Source organism: Paramisgurnus dabryanus, chromosome 19 (assembly GCF_030506205.2).
Source record: "Paramisgurnus dabryanus chromosome 19, PD_genome_1.1, whole genome shotgun sequence".
In the NCBI taxonomy this organism is placed as follows: domain Eukaryota; kingdom Metazoa; phylum Chordata; class Actinopteri; order Cypriniformes; family Cobitidae; genus Paramisgurnus; species Paramisgurnus dabryanus.
In genome coordinates, this window is record NC_133355.1 from 16,721,187 (window position 1) to 16,735,220 (window position 14,034).

At 36.6% G+C, this 14,034-nt stretch overlaps 1 protein-coding gene across 3 annotated transcripts in view; it reads right to left on the bottom strand.

Moving 5' to 3' along the window:
• The window catches only part of ppp1r9a (protein phosphatase 1, regulatory subunit 9A), a 51,011-nt gene that overhangs the window by 5,543 nt on the left and 31,434 nt on the right, over nucleotides 1-14,034 (bottom strand). For all 3 annotated transcript variants that reach the window (XM_065291812.2, XM_065291820.1, XM_065291804.1), the window contains exons 9-16: nucleotides 12,382-12,611; nucleotides 8,884-8,980; nucleotides 8,535-8,682; nucleotides 6,035-6,114; nucleotides 4,713-4,800; nucleotides 4,404-4,461; nucleotides 4,137-4,196; nucleotides 3,671-3,719 (exon numbers count right to left, since the gene is read on the bottom strand). In XM_065291812.2, the coding sequence (XP_065147884.1) occupies nucleotides 3,671-3,719; nucleotides 4,137-4,196; nucleotides 4,404-4,461; nucleotides 4,713-4,800; nucleotides 6,035-6,114; nucleotides 8,535-8,682; nucleotides 8,884-8,980; nucleotides 12,382-12,611 (810 nt within the window). The remainder of the gene's footprint in view (nucleotides 1-3,670; nucleotides 3,720-4,136; nucleotides 4,197-4,403; nucleotides 4,462-4,712; nucleotides 4,801-6,034; nucleotides 6,115-8,534; nucleotides 8,683-8,883; nucleotides 8,981-12,381; nucleotides 12,612-14,034) is intronic.

Genomic DNA, 14,034 nt, shown 5'->3' on the forward strand with positions numbered 1-14,034 from the left:
TGTCATGGTTTTGGCAATTCGAATGAGCAGACTGTCACATTTTTTTTTATAATTTTCACAAACGTTTCATTTATGTCACTGATTACATTTAGATATCATCTTAGCAAGGTCCCTTTTGACAGACAAGACCGTCCAGAAGATATCAAAATGTACAGAAGCCTAATTAAATTAAATCATAAAAATTTTATTTTTCACCTACACTGTAAATAAAGATGTGTTGGTTCAACTTAAAAAACTGAGTTGCCTGGTTGCCTTCAAATTTTGAATTCATTTAACTTTTAAATATTAGTTAAAAATGGTTGTGACCAGGGCCGTGCACAGACCTTTTGAGGGGCATGTGCTGAAACTGAAAAAGGGCACCCACTCCAAATAAATATCACTTAATAATCATCTTAATAGCTTTATATTTATTCGCTATTGATGATTGAAAAAAATCACTATTAATGAATGAAAAATGACATTTTATGATAGCTTGGCATTATTTAACAATTTACATCCTGGGTGTTTGTCTGTATTAGGCCTATTTGTAGTCATGTGTTTGTGAAGTGCTCTTGTGTACTCGCTCTTATTTAATTGTAGAATATATTAATTTTAATTTTTTTCTCTGCTTACCTACATAAAGTTACCTGTACATAAAAATATGTTTGAAGAAAAAAAGGTATTCTGTTTGGTTTTATAAGCTAATTTTTATTATTTGGTTAACATGTTTATGTATGTGATTGAGAAGAGTGGGAAATAGGAGATTAAAGATCAAAATAGGAGATTATACTATACTATAGCCATACCATTAGCATATTCAACATGTATCTCTGCCTACCTGGCAAAAACTGTGCTGACCAGGAACCTTGGTCTTTTGAAGGTGCAAATAACTGCATTACTAATAAATATACTAAATACTAAGTAGACTTAACTCTATGCAGTTGATTTCAGAATAAAAAGTTATGAACCAAATAATCATACAACAATCATACAACTCCCTTGACTAATTCAATGCATAAGATACATGCATATACAATAAATTATATCCAGATTGCATACTATAATGAGTGACAGGGCAATATAATGTACATACTTGTATCCTTTACATGTTTTTCGTCTCTATCCAGTTTTCCCAACTGGGCATCTGATGTCTAAGACCTTTCTAATCTGATATGTTTTTGGTGTTAATGTAGGCTAGTCATTTACCCGCGCGGGCGCGTCTTCTCGCGTGAGATGTGTTGACTTTAGTTTAACGATTGAGACGCGTCATGCAAAAAAAGCGGTAAAACCCGACCGTGCATTCCGTATTGTTGTCACGGGTGCCCTTCACATGGGTGAACACTTGTTTAAAAACTGCTCGTGCTCTGTCAAAAACTCAATTTGGTCGCAGTTTGGAGCCCTTAGTGCCCCCTGATTGCCCACTCGACCAATCCCGTCTATGGATAATTCGGCTCTGCTCAAATGTATAAAACATGGGCCGTTATATACATACTAGTGTTTCTTTCGTAATAAGACAGCATTGTACTCAAACAACAAGATACTTATTTACCGTTGCAAGACGTTAAGCTGCCTCTGACTGCTGTGGAACTTCAGCTCGCTGCACTAAGGGGGCGGAGTTAAGAGGTTTGACAGACAGTTTGAGCGGATCCAAAAATATTTAGTTTTTTAATAATTTTATTTGATAAATATATTTGTAAAACACACAGACACACGTAAATGTTTAACAATAGCATTAATTTATATATTAAAAAAAATAATAAAACACCTCCAAAAAAGGGCACTTCGGAGTGTAAGGACAAAAAGGGCATGTGTTCTGCACAGGTTGAGCCCTATCTGTGCACGTGCCTGGTTGTGACTAATATTTAAGTTGAATGAACTCAAAATTTTAAGGCAACCAGGTAACTTACTTTTTAATTTAAACCACTTTTTTACAGTGTAACAATGGGTTAAACTAAAGAAACCCAACACTTTTAGGGTTGAAACAACTTAGCATAAAGATTAAATTACAACCCAAAGTGTTAGGTTTGTCCCTTTTTAACCCAGCATTTTACAGAGTGTACTGTATCTAAAAAACATGGCAATTTAATTATATGCAGCTGAATTACATTCCCTAATGTCAACATAATAACAGTGCATTTAAATAGGAGAATCTCTACAAACATTTTGCAACCATCTAAATAACATATTTACTTGTTAAAGTATTTACTTGTTAAAGTACAAGTACTTTTTGACTTTTTTCTGATTAGACTTGGATCTGCATAGTACAGTAGCAAATAATCTGAATATGAGAAGAAGAAGGTCATTAAAGATACTTCTGTTAATGGAAATGTAACACACAAGTGAGAGATTATGGTCCCTATTTTAACGATCTGAAACGCAAGTGCGAAGCGCAAAGCGCAAGTGACTTTGTGGGCGGATCTTGGGCGCTGTTGTTATTTTCCCGGTGGGAGAAATAACTCTTGCGCCAGGCGCAAATCAATAAGGGGTTGGTCTGAAGTAGGTTCATTATTCATAGGTGTGGTTTGGGCGTAACGTCAAATAAACCAATCAGAACGTCATCCAACATTTCCTTTAAACGCAAGTGTGCAAGTTCCATGGCGGGTTGCTATTATTATGACGGATTTACCAGGCGCACGCCAGGAGCGGTTCACAGCCGAGGAGACCAACGTTCGTGTAAGAGCAGTCAAAGACAGAGAAATTGTTTTGTATGGGGATGGGAGAAACCTGCCCAAATCAGCGTAGGTTAAACAGGCGTGAGAGGAAATAGCCACAATTGTCTTATCAGCTGGCATCCCCATCGTTGTGCCAAGCGCTACAATGATGTCAGGAGACGGGGGAATCCCAAGCTTGCCAGCATAAATCGGGATTTATGGATCTGCCTCTAAACAGGACCTGACGCCAGCAGAGGACATCGCTGCGTCCACCCTCACCGCTGAAAGCCAAGAAACGCAAGCAGTCCAACCCCAAAGTACACTTACAAATCAAGTTCACATAAATTAAGGTTTCTTATGAAAACATTTTAATTATTATTTACATAAAATAAACCGAATACAGCCACACAACAAACTTATGAAAATATTTTAATCTTGATTTGCATGATAATTTTTTAACGCAGCCACACAAAATAAATAAAAACTATCACCACAATGCTCACCACTATGATTTCCCTTATCTCATGTGTTAATATTTTTGATTGTAACAATTTATGATTAGCAAAAATAACTGTTGCATCTGTGTAGATAAGATAAGCAAAGTGTGTGCGCGCTGTGCACGCTATACATTATGGTCAAGCATGCACCCTTAAAATAGCATAATGAACCACGCGCAACGCATCACTGACTTTAGACTAGTATTTTTCTGGTCAGTGGCGCAATTGTTTTTTGAAACTGCAAAATAGCATCAGGGATGGTTTGCGGCGGAACACGCCTCCTTTTTTGCGCTGAACCGCCCAGGGAGCACAAGTTCATTCCCTAGTTTGCCGACGTGCGTCTGTGGAGGGAAAACCCATCTGTGCGCCGGTGCAAAATACGAATGATACATGCGTCACTGACAAAGTCAATTGCGCTGGGTGCAAGATAGGGCCCTATTACACTAAATGCAGATCTATTAAACAAACAGCAAACATTTGTATTTCAGTCCAATCATAGGAATTTCTGTAACGTTGTGGATCAATATAAACATCTCTGTTTACCTTTCTCGTGCCTCTGTCAGGACTGTTCTCTCCTGAAGGTTCTGTGGAGCTAAAAATAGGAGACTGCTTACTGAAGCATATACAATGAATGACAGGTACAGAAGCTGGAAAAAGCTGAAACAGATCATACTTTACAGGCTAAGAGCTGCACTTATATCACTGCTGCTATAAAAACTTAAGGTTTAGCCTTAGCCTTGTGGAATATTATTGTATTATTTATGTTGGGCATACAGAGGACTACAAAATGTTTGGACCACTAGTGAAATGCTTCTGGTTTGCCTTTAAAAAACTTTTTATACATTACATAAGTATATACTTGGTAAATTCTGTTTTCCTGCTAATTTGCTGACCTAAATTTTGCATTATGTATTACTACATTTGCCTTCATGAGCTCTTTATATATAGATTGTTTGTATTAATTTGATTTATGGTATTAAGGAAATGAGGTATGTGGTGTTTTATTTACCTTATACCAGGAGATGCTTTTGAATCCTGCTCTTTCCCTTTACTTTTCTTCAGTGATGACCTGAGATAATAATTCAAATCTATTAACAGAAGCATTCCAACATTTACAGGCATTTCATTGGTACAGTTAAAGTTCAATTTGACTGTGCATCAATAGACATAAACAAAGCAGAATACTTGTGGACCTTTTTAGTTCATACAACCATAAAGCGGTTTATTTTAACACATGCATACAATAAATAACATTAAATAAAACATATCATCTTGCCTTAAGTCTAGTAGCTTTTTGCTGGATTTCTCCGCTTCACTCACTGAAGAGCTGGAAACTGTACGAACATCAGGTATATTTTACCACTCAACATTTACAAAAATTTTGACACAAAATAACAAGACGCCACTGTCAAACCGATGTTTCTTTGTGTTAAAAAAACTATGCTGATATGTATAGTTATGTTACATTAGTTACATTATTTATTATTTGGGGAATTCTTTATTATTGTGTCTCTCAGGTCTTATACATAATTAATTAGCTGTGCAAATGAGCCCTAATCAGTTAGCTATGGTTTGGTCTATTTACCTTCATTATTAGGTCCCTGCTGACGTTGCAGGTCCCTGAGAGGATCCACTATGCCATCAGAGACACTGGAGGTTTGAAGCCCAGAGCCCTGCAGATACAGTACAGTAAACAGAGAAAGTGAGTATGTGTGTGCGTGCCTGTTTGTGTGTAAGAGAGAGAAAGAGATTTTCAATACCCAAGTGAATCTGATCTTAGCAACAATACCCTGTTTCCTGTTTGTTATTTGCTGACCCATCGGTGAACTCCTTTTTGTTTCTCTGCAGATGTGTCTTAAAAAAATCCTTCTATAAGTTAACCTTAAAGTACGCTCTAATCCCTTAGCCCCACCTGCGTGTCCAAAACTGCATCATCAAAAATGTTATGATAAAAGTAGGGGTGCACCAATAAATGCCGATATACACTAATAATACGTGGCCTATTTTGAATCACACAGCCAATATTATTCACAACTATTTTATGTACTATGGCGTAAGTCCTTATCGATCTGAAATCACTGTTAGTTTGAGTCGTTTATAACATGCATTTGAAAAAGCAACACTCGTCATACATAATCATTATAAATATTCGTTATTATCATGCAAAACCTGAAAAGGTTTGAAGAACAGCAATATAAATATATCCTTAAGCCATTTGCTGGAGCTGCGTGTGTATGGTTCTTCATCTGCAGCGTATATTGAATTTCTGCACGAGAGCGCCCTCTGGCTATTGGATGTAGCTGCATTTTACCGTAATTCATTGAGAAGCATAGCAAGCATTATCGGCCGATATACCGGTGCACCCCTAGATAAAAGTTGTGGAGCACAAAGTTGTCTGTAAAATAACGCAATTTTTATCAATTTACTCCAAATAAGATGACTCCTTTAAATTCAGGCATGCCCAATTCTGCAAAAAAAATGTATTATACCGCAGAGCATAAGTAGAAGTAATGTAGTAACCTTAAATACCCGATAACCTGATATCAAAATGAACATTTAACATAAATGAATGAACCCCCTTAAATTAAGTTCAACAGATGTAATGTTTGTGTTCAGACACAAACAGCTTTTTAATAACCGTCTGTTTGGAAATTGATATCACTGCCAAACCTAAAATTGAATATTGATCATAAAATAGACCTAAATAAAAACACAATTTCACTTAATAAGATACAGCTCTGGCCATACAGCAGAAACACATTCAATGTTAATCGAATATTGTGCAACCCTATGAAGTATGAGATTACAATTGACTTGATATTGAATAGATTACGATTGACCAAGTGTTATCATGCTCTTTGTCTAAATGTCCTCTGTGAGATGTATGTGTGTGTGTGAGAGTTTTACCCTTCCTTCCAGGCTCTGTTTCTCGGCAGAACGGCTCTCAGTTCTCTGTGCTCCAGTGACTCCCGTCATCTCACACAGTTCTAGCACACAAAACAGAGCTCTATGATTATATAACATAGTCCAATATATACAGTACAGAGATATTAAATTGGCAAAATGTAATGCATGCACCCTAAAATACTGTAATAACAAAAAACTTTAAACTTGGATCCTTGCCTCTTTGAAAATATAGTTGCTGCATTATTATAAAAAAGACCAAAGTCTCTCTAATACTTTTGTAGTTAAGAGTATTTTAACATTGATCAAATTACACACAGCTTTTAGGGAAAAGCCAATTTCAAATATTTAGCATTTTATGAAAAGATAATCCTTCAACAGGCAGCGTTTATTTGTTTACATGTCCTGTACTGCCACATGCTCTTCACAGATATTTGTATAAATGGGCTCTTGTTGAAACAGGGTTGAGAGTATCCCCGCTAAACAGCGTTTCAGTGAACTGAGGCCGTTTCAACAGCAGGACCTCTTTATAATCTGCCTCATTCAGTCACAATGCATCCAATCAGCTTTCTTATGCTGTCCTCTCTTATCATAGCAGATTTAGAATAGGCAGATTTAAGGGGCCAGCGCACCCATTAGACACCCTGAGTGTGTGGAGTGTGAAGCGCAGAGTATCTGAGGTGACCAGTACTGGTTTAATTTCATTATCAGGGGTTTTTTGTGTGCAACCGCAAGGTTAAATCATTTACAGAGATACTGTAACATAACATGAATAACAGGTTGTGTATGAGCTAAGCGGGCAAAAAGTGACAAATGGAGTAAGAATTTTTTACACAAATGAGGATGTACAATCTGATTAAGAAAACTCATCCTTTTCCCCTAATGAAAATAAAAATTTTATCCAAAGTGACTTCAAGCTATACATTGATGTGCCCTGTGATCGAACCCATGAACTTTTGCAATGCTAGTGCACCCTACCAGGTGATATAATGATATAACATGCATTATTATATTTAAAATATTTTGTATACAATTTTGTAATTGATATGTATCATGTATGTATGTATATATGTATATGTAAAAACAAAAACAAATGTTTATTATATCTTGATTTGCCACTGTGACTTTAGCTTGAATCTATGGAAACAAGGCCAATGGGTGGGTTTGATATATGTGCAATATTTCCTCTCCCGAGTATCTAAATATATTTTCATTTTCCCCATTCTTCCGTTAAAGTCGCCATGAAATGAAAGTAGCCCTATTTTCCACGTGGAGGCGTCAGAGCCGGATTATCCATAGACGGGATTGGGCGAGTGCCCAGGGACACCAGGCAATTGGGGGGCTCCAATGGCTCCAGACTGTGACCAAAATGTTTTTTATAAGTACTCGTGCATGTGCGGGAAGCCGTGACAAAAATACGGAATGCAATATCGGGTTTTTACCGCTCATTTGCATGACGCATTGTTTAATGTAAGCGTGCGCTCAGTTGAATCTACCAATGGGTCACATCTCAATCAGAAGACACGCCTGCGCGGGTTTAAAATAAGACATTGCAGAAATGAGAGATAAAGGTGGTTTGAGAACTTTTAGCCTACATTAACACCAAAAACATTATAGATGAGAATAAAGGTCTATATCAGTGACCAGTTAAGGAAAATTGGATAGAAGACAAAAAACGTGTAAAGGATACATGTGAATATATAGGATGTATATTGCCATGCCACTCATCTCATTACAATATGCTATCTGGAAATAACCTTTTGTATATGTATGTATCTTATGCCTAGAATTAGTTAAGGGGATTATGCTTCTTTGTTTCATAACTTCTTATTCTGAAAGTTTCATCAATTGTGCACAATGCCATGTGCAGCAACTGCACAAAGTTAAGTCTATGTAGTAATAATAGTAATAATTTAGTAATTTTTTAGTAATGCAGTTATTTTGGGAAAATATAAGCTATTGAATTGCAGGCTGATTTAAGGTGCCCTAAATTTTCTGCTGGCGCTCCTAAAAATTTTTGTCAGGGGCTACAGTGCTCCTAATAACAAAAAGTTAGTCTGGTGCCCTAAATGACTAGAGTTTGAAAAAAAAAATTGGGGGGGGGGCACTTCAAATGTGGTTACCTGGGACACTACACTGTGTTAAACCGGGCCTGGGTGATATATATCCGAGTGAAACGGGCTTCTAAAATTAAATAAGGCAGAGACCAAAATAGGAATCTGTCCACCTATTATGTGTATTAATTGTTTCATGTCACAATATAATGATGCCCATCTGGTACGTGTATGGTGCTTCACCTCTATCACTATTAATAGTTCTGGTACAAAGAAAACACTTACTGCTCTAGATAAAGTGTCTCTTGGCATGTATGTGATCATGTGTATGAGTGAGAGATGCTGGCTTGAGCACTCTTGTCAAATGAAAGAACAATACGAATTTGGGTAATGATTGAACTGTTGTGCAAAGTGTTTTGGAGTTTGTACTGTATGCGTTTGGAGCTCACCCCTATCAGGCAAGTTTCTCCTCGGACACTGTAAAGCTATTAATCTCTCGGTCAACTGTGCTCGGCTCTCCGCGCTGTTGTTGTTATTGTTTATCTGGATGCCATTTTGTTTCATCAGCTGCATCAGTTCTGACTCCAGAGAAGCAATCTACACAAAATCACAACAAAACTGATGTAACAGCCATCGATTATCAGATGATTCCTACCTCATGTCAGCTAGAACACAAACAGTAACAATCTTGTTCAATTGTAACATTTCCATAAGTGCTAACTAGTGATCGACCTCGAATGATTTCACAGTTGCTAAGAAATGCACTGGAAAGTATCTGATGTGTGTGTGGTTAATTACCCTTAACTGAAGGCTTTGAATTTCAGCCAAATGATTCTTCTCCACCTCCTCCAGCTTCTTCTTCTCTGCAACCTCTCGCTGGGTGAACTCCAGCTCTCTAACAGATAGCAAGAAAGTAAATGCAAATGATTTGGAGAAAAATTTGAACATGTGTGTGCGTGCGAGGCGTCCATTGGCCTATTCGCTTTTTTTGAATGTTCTCGAGAGCAAAGAGTATCTTTATCATGCAAACACCAAAAATGAATCCATCAAACCACTATCGAAAAATTGTCCAGTTCAATACCGTCCTCTGACTTAAGGCCTGTCTGCCTGGACATGCGTTGGGTCTCTACATTTAACTATGGCATCAATGCCTGAAGGGTAAAGGCAATTAAACGAAGTCAGACTCCAGAGGAGGAGAGCAGTTGAGACGGATACGACTGCAAAGATTATCACACACTCGGCTGCTCAGTACAGCCTTTAGCCACACAGACATGTCAGGTGAAGTTCCCAGTGCATCGTGGGAATTAATCACAAGACATATTAAGAGGATTTTGTTTTACAGTAATTTGCGATCTAATTTATAATCTATAAAATACAATCCAAGTATTTTTTAACTTTTTTGTCAGACAAACCTCCTTGAACTTAATTATTAGATCTTAAGTAAATATTTCAAATCTAATAGCACACTTACATTAAACGCATTTTTAATAATATTAATATTTTATAGTTGTTACCTGTTATTGGACCTTAACTGTTTTATTGGACCCTGTTTTCTCTTTATATGCTCCATTCTGATGAAATATGGGGCGTCGTTTCACTTCTATGCGCATGAACTCAAATTACCTTTAAAGAAAAATTACCCCTCATCCATTATATCTCTTTTATTGTATTAAGATTAAGTTAAAGCTTGGCTAGCCCAAAACTTTCTGTCTTTAAATGAAGATAAAACTGAGGTGATTGTGTTTTGCCCCACAGAAAGTATGAAGGCCACCAACCTTGACTTTAGGATGTTTCCCTGTCTTCAGGTCTTCACAGGTACAGAATTTGGTGTTCTCTTAAACAAGTTTCTGCTGTGATTGGATCGAATTTTAATCAGCTACGACTTTATTAAAAATGTAAGCACTTTTTATTGGACAAAACCTTGGAGATGGCAGTTCATGCCCTAACCCCTGCAATTTTTATGCTTAGAGTCTATATACTTTGCCAAAATGATTATTATCTTTAACTACTTTAACCCCTTATGTAGTGCAAATAATAGGTGAAAATGTGATGTACACCTTAACTCTGACATTTTTTGGTCTAGAAGCCTAATCTTGGTCTTGTTTTAAAGACGACACTTCAGGGTTTTCCGCACAAGTGTCTGGAGGCGTCTTAAACAAAAAAAATGTTATAGCAGTTTAAATTTTTTTAAGAGATAAAAATATTTCAATAACATAACAAAATGTGGCTTGTGTCACAGATTTGGTGGTTTTACCAACAGCGACCACTAGGTGTCAACGATTTGCTGCATACTCCTGTCACAAATTAATAAATTACTGTCACTGCATTATTATTAATGCAAATAGGTTTGAAAATATGTAAACTACATGATGTATAGTTTGTCATGATTTTTTTAAGTTTACAGTAGGGTTTAGGTGTTATAAATATGTAAAAACAAATTGGGCACACCTGTGGCCGTGTGACATTTTAGAAACTGACTCTCGCTATGTCATAATGTTCCCAAAATGGTGATGCAATATGGAAACTACACTTTTAAAAGTTTTCAATGTTATATAGTTTGTCCAGATTTTTAGGTTTAGGATCTGGTATTAGTGTTACAAATATATAACAACAAAGTGGGCCTATCTGTGGACCTGTGGCATTTTAGAAAATGGCTCTCACTATGAGTGCGTTTACATGCACAGTCTTACGCCGATTATGCTTAATAAACTGATAACACGTGGGGTCATGTAAACGCATTTAACTGTTTTCTTTAATCGGGGAAAGCTCATAAACGGCGTAAGCAAAAACCGATCGGCACAGGTAGTTTTTTGCTCATTATGCCGATTTAGCGTAGCATGTAAACACCTTAACCGGCTTTCTCACGGTTTTGTCCATGTGCGCATGTCTCCGAGTATGAAAGATAAACGTCACACGCGGAAGTAAGCACAAAGTAACGCATAAAAGTCTCCGCTCGACAAAAGCAGTTGGCAGAGAAACTGTTAAAATAGAAGCTCATGTTACATTTACAGGTTCTGCACACACAAGAAGAGATACAACAGTAAAGCTTAAGACAGATATGTCGTTGACTTTTTGAACGACTATTGTGTACTATAGGTGGTGACATCACTGCCTGCGAGAAAACTAATAATTCTTCAAGTCCCATGTAAACGCATTTGTCTGCATAGCTGGCTTATTGGTTTGCATGTAAACGCATGAAAACAGTTTTCTGTAATAAGCAGATTTTTGATAGTTATCCGCTTATTCTGTGCATGTAAACGTACACTAAGTCATTTCTTTACCAAAATGGTGATGATAAATTAAATCTAAACTCTTAGAGCTATCAAACAATATATAGTTTGTCATGATTGGATAAGAATTCAATTGCAAAACACTGAAGTAAACGTAGGCGTCCCGCTGGCGGGACAGTTAGCAGGATATACATGTTTTGAGGCACACTCTCTTCATAAATGAATCAATTACTCTCCCTGCATAATTTATTTTATAGAACTGTTAATAAAAAAAATTGAACAAAAAACGGTTCTAAATTTAGAATATTTAAGGCTTTTTAGGAATTTTAATACTTCAAAAACTCTCGGATTTGCAGTACTCTATGTTTTTTATGCTTAAGAAAATGCATCATTAGCTCTTTTCTATTTCAACTAGGGATGCTAAACAATTAATCGCGATTAATCGTTAGCAGAATAAAAGTTTTTGTTTACATCACATATGTGTGAAAACTGTGTATAATAAATATGTATATATATAAATATGAACACATTCATGTATAATTTTAAGAAAAAAACATTTATATACTTAGTATTTATATTTATATATAATATAAATTATACATAAATATACAAATGTATATACACCTGTAAACATTTCTAAAACATATACATGCATGTGTGTACATTTATTTATACAAAGTTATTATACACAGTTCACACACATATATGATGTAAACAAAAACTTTTATTCTGCTAACGATTAATCACGATTAATCGTTAAGCATCCCTAATTTCAACTTTTGTTTTAAAAGAAATGCGAAAAATCCTGGTACATATATTTCTTTGGTCCTCCATACAGCAACACAGATCCTTTAGATATATCACAAGCACTTTTGTTGACATTTATGGTAATTGATTCATTTGTGGGCTTTCGAGGCAAAACGGCAAGCATATAATCAAGACACTTATCTTCTCTATTTAGCGCTCGGCTGATATTGTAATTATCTGAAATGTAATTATTATGCTTTAGGACTAATGTTTTAAGGATACTGTATTTTTCAGTGATCTCAGTAAACATGTGCTGTACCTCTGCTGGAAGTCCTTAATGAGTTTTTTGGCCTTGTTGTATTTCTTCTCTAAGGTCTGATACTGACTCTGCGCTTCCTTCAGATGCTCATTGACCGTATGGCACAGCGTCTGAGCCTCGATCCAGTAGCTCTCAAGTTTCAGCATCCTCTCCTTGTTGTCCTCGATGCTTTGCTTCAGCTGTGTCTTCTCTCTTTCCCACCGTGCCTTCTCTTTTTCCACTGCTGCCAGCTAAATGAAAAGTGAAAACACAGGGGAAAAATTAGTATGGAAAAATAACCCTTAAAATCATAAAAGGATGATCTTTAATAATTAAAGGAGGTTACAGTGATCTTAAAATCACATGTCAGAATAACAGACTATGAAAGGTGAAGTGTATAATTACTTATGTTGTGGCTTTTATTCTGATTTTAAACTAGAATCTCAAACACGCAGACTCCCAACCATCAGATATTAGTTGGACAAACTCAAAGTGCCAGCCTGCTGTGCCAGCTGATGTGTCAGGCTGGTTGGGATCCTCAATAAAAAGCTTGATAGCGCCACAGAGCAACAGTGTTTACATTATTTTGCTATAATCACCCTATTAATGGCTTTCATATAGCTGTCTCTGCATTCATGTTCTTTAATAAAGGGATAGTTCACCCAAAAATGAAAATAATGTCATTAATGACTCACCCTCATGTCGTTCCAAACTCGTAAGACCTCCGTTCATCTTCGGAACACAGTTTAAGATGTTTTATATTTAGTCCGAGAGCTTTCTGACCCTCCATAATAAAATACACCATAGTCCATGTGACATCAGTGGGTCATTTAGAATGTGTTGAAGCATTTAAATTACATTTTGGTCCAAAAATAAAAAAATTACAACCTTATTAGCATTGTCTTCTCTTCCGCTTCTTTTGTGAAGCACATGCGTGAGACTAAAGTCACGTGAGTGCAGTGACGCGGATGACGTATGACGTGGCTGACGTGTTATCTGGTGCGCCCCAGCTGTTTTTTTGTGCGCTCGAGCTTCGTTTACAATCTGAGAAAGACGCATGCTGTAAGTTTGAAAAAAAACTTCACAAACATGTCTGAGGATAACACGTCATCCGCGTCACAGCAGTCACGTGACTTTAGTCTCGTGCACGCATTTTCCAATAGGACCGGAAGAGAAGACAATGCTGAAAAAAGTTGTAATTTTTGTTATTTTTAGACCAAAATGTATTTTCAGTGCTTCAACACATTCTTACTGACCCACTGATGTCACATGGACTACTTTGATGATGTTTTTATTACCTTTTTAGACATACATTTTCAATGAAGGGTCAGAATGAAAGCTCTCAGACTAAATATAAAACATCTTAAACTGTGTTCCGAAGATGAACGGGAGTCTTACGAGTTTGGAACGACATGGGGGTGAGTCATTAATTACATTATTTTCATTTTTGGGTGAACTATCCCTCTAATGACAACATGAAATCATAATGGTTTGAAATAACCCTATTTACTTTCCTCATAAATGTCCCTGGTCGTATTGTGCATTAGCGAGTCCAAACTTGACTGTGAAGAGCAAAATCAGTCTAGACATCATGAACAGAGCCAATGACATGAAGACACCATACAGTAAATCCATAATCCTATAAAATCTCTCAGCAATAAGATAAGAAGCTGT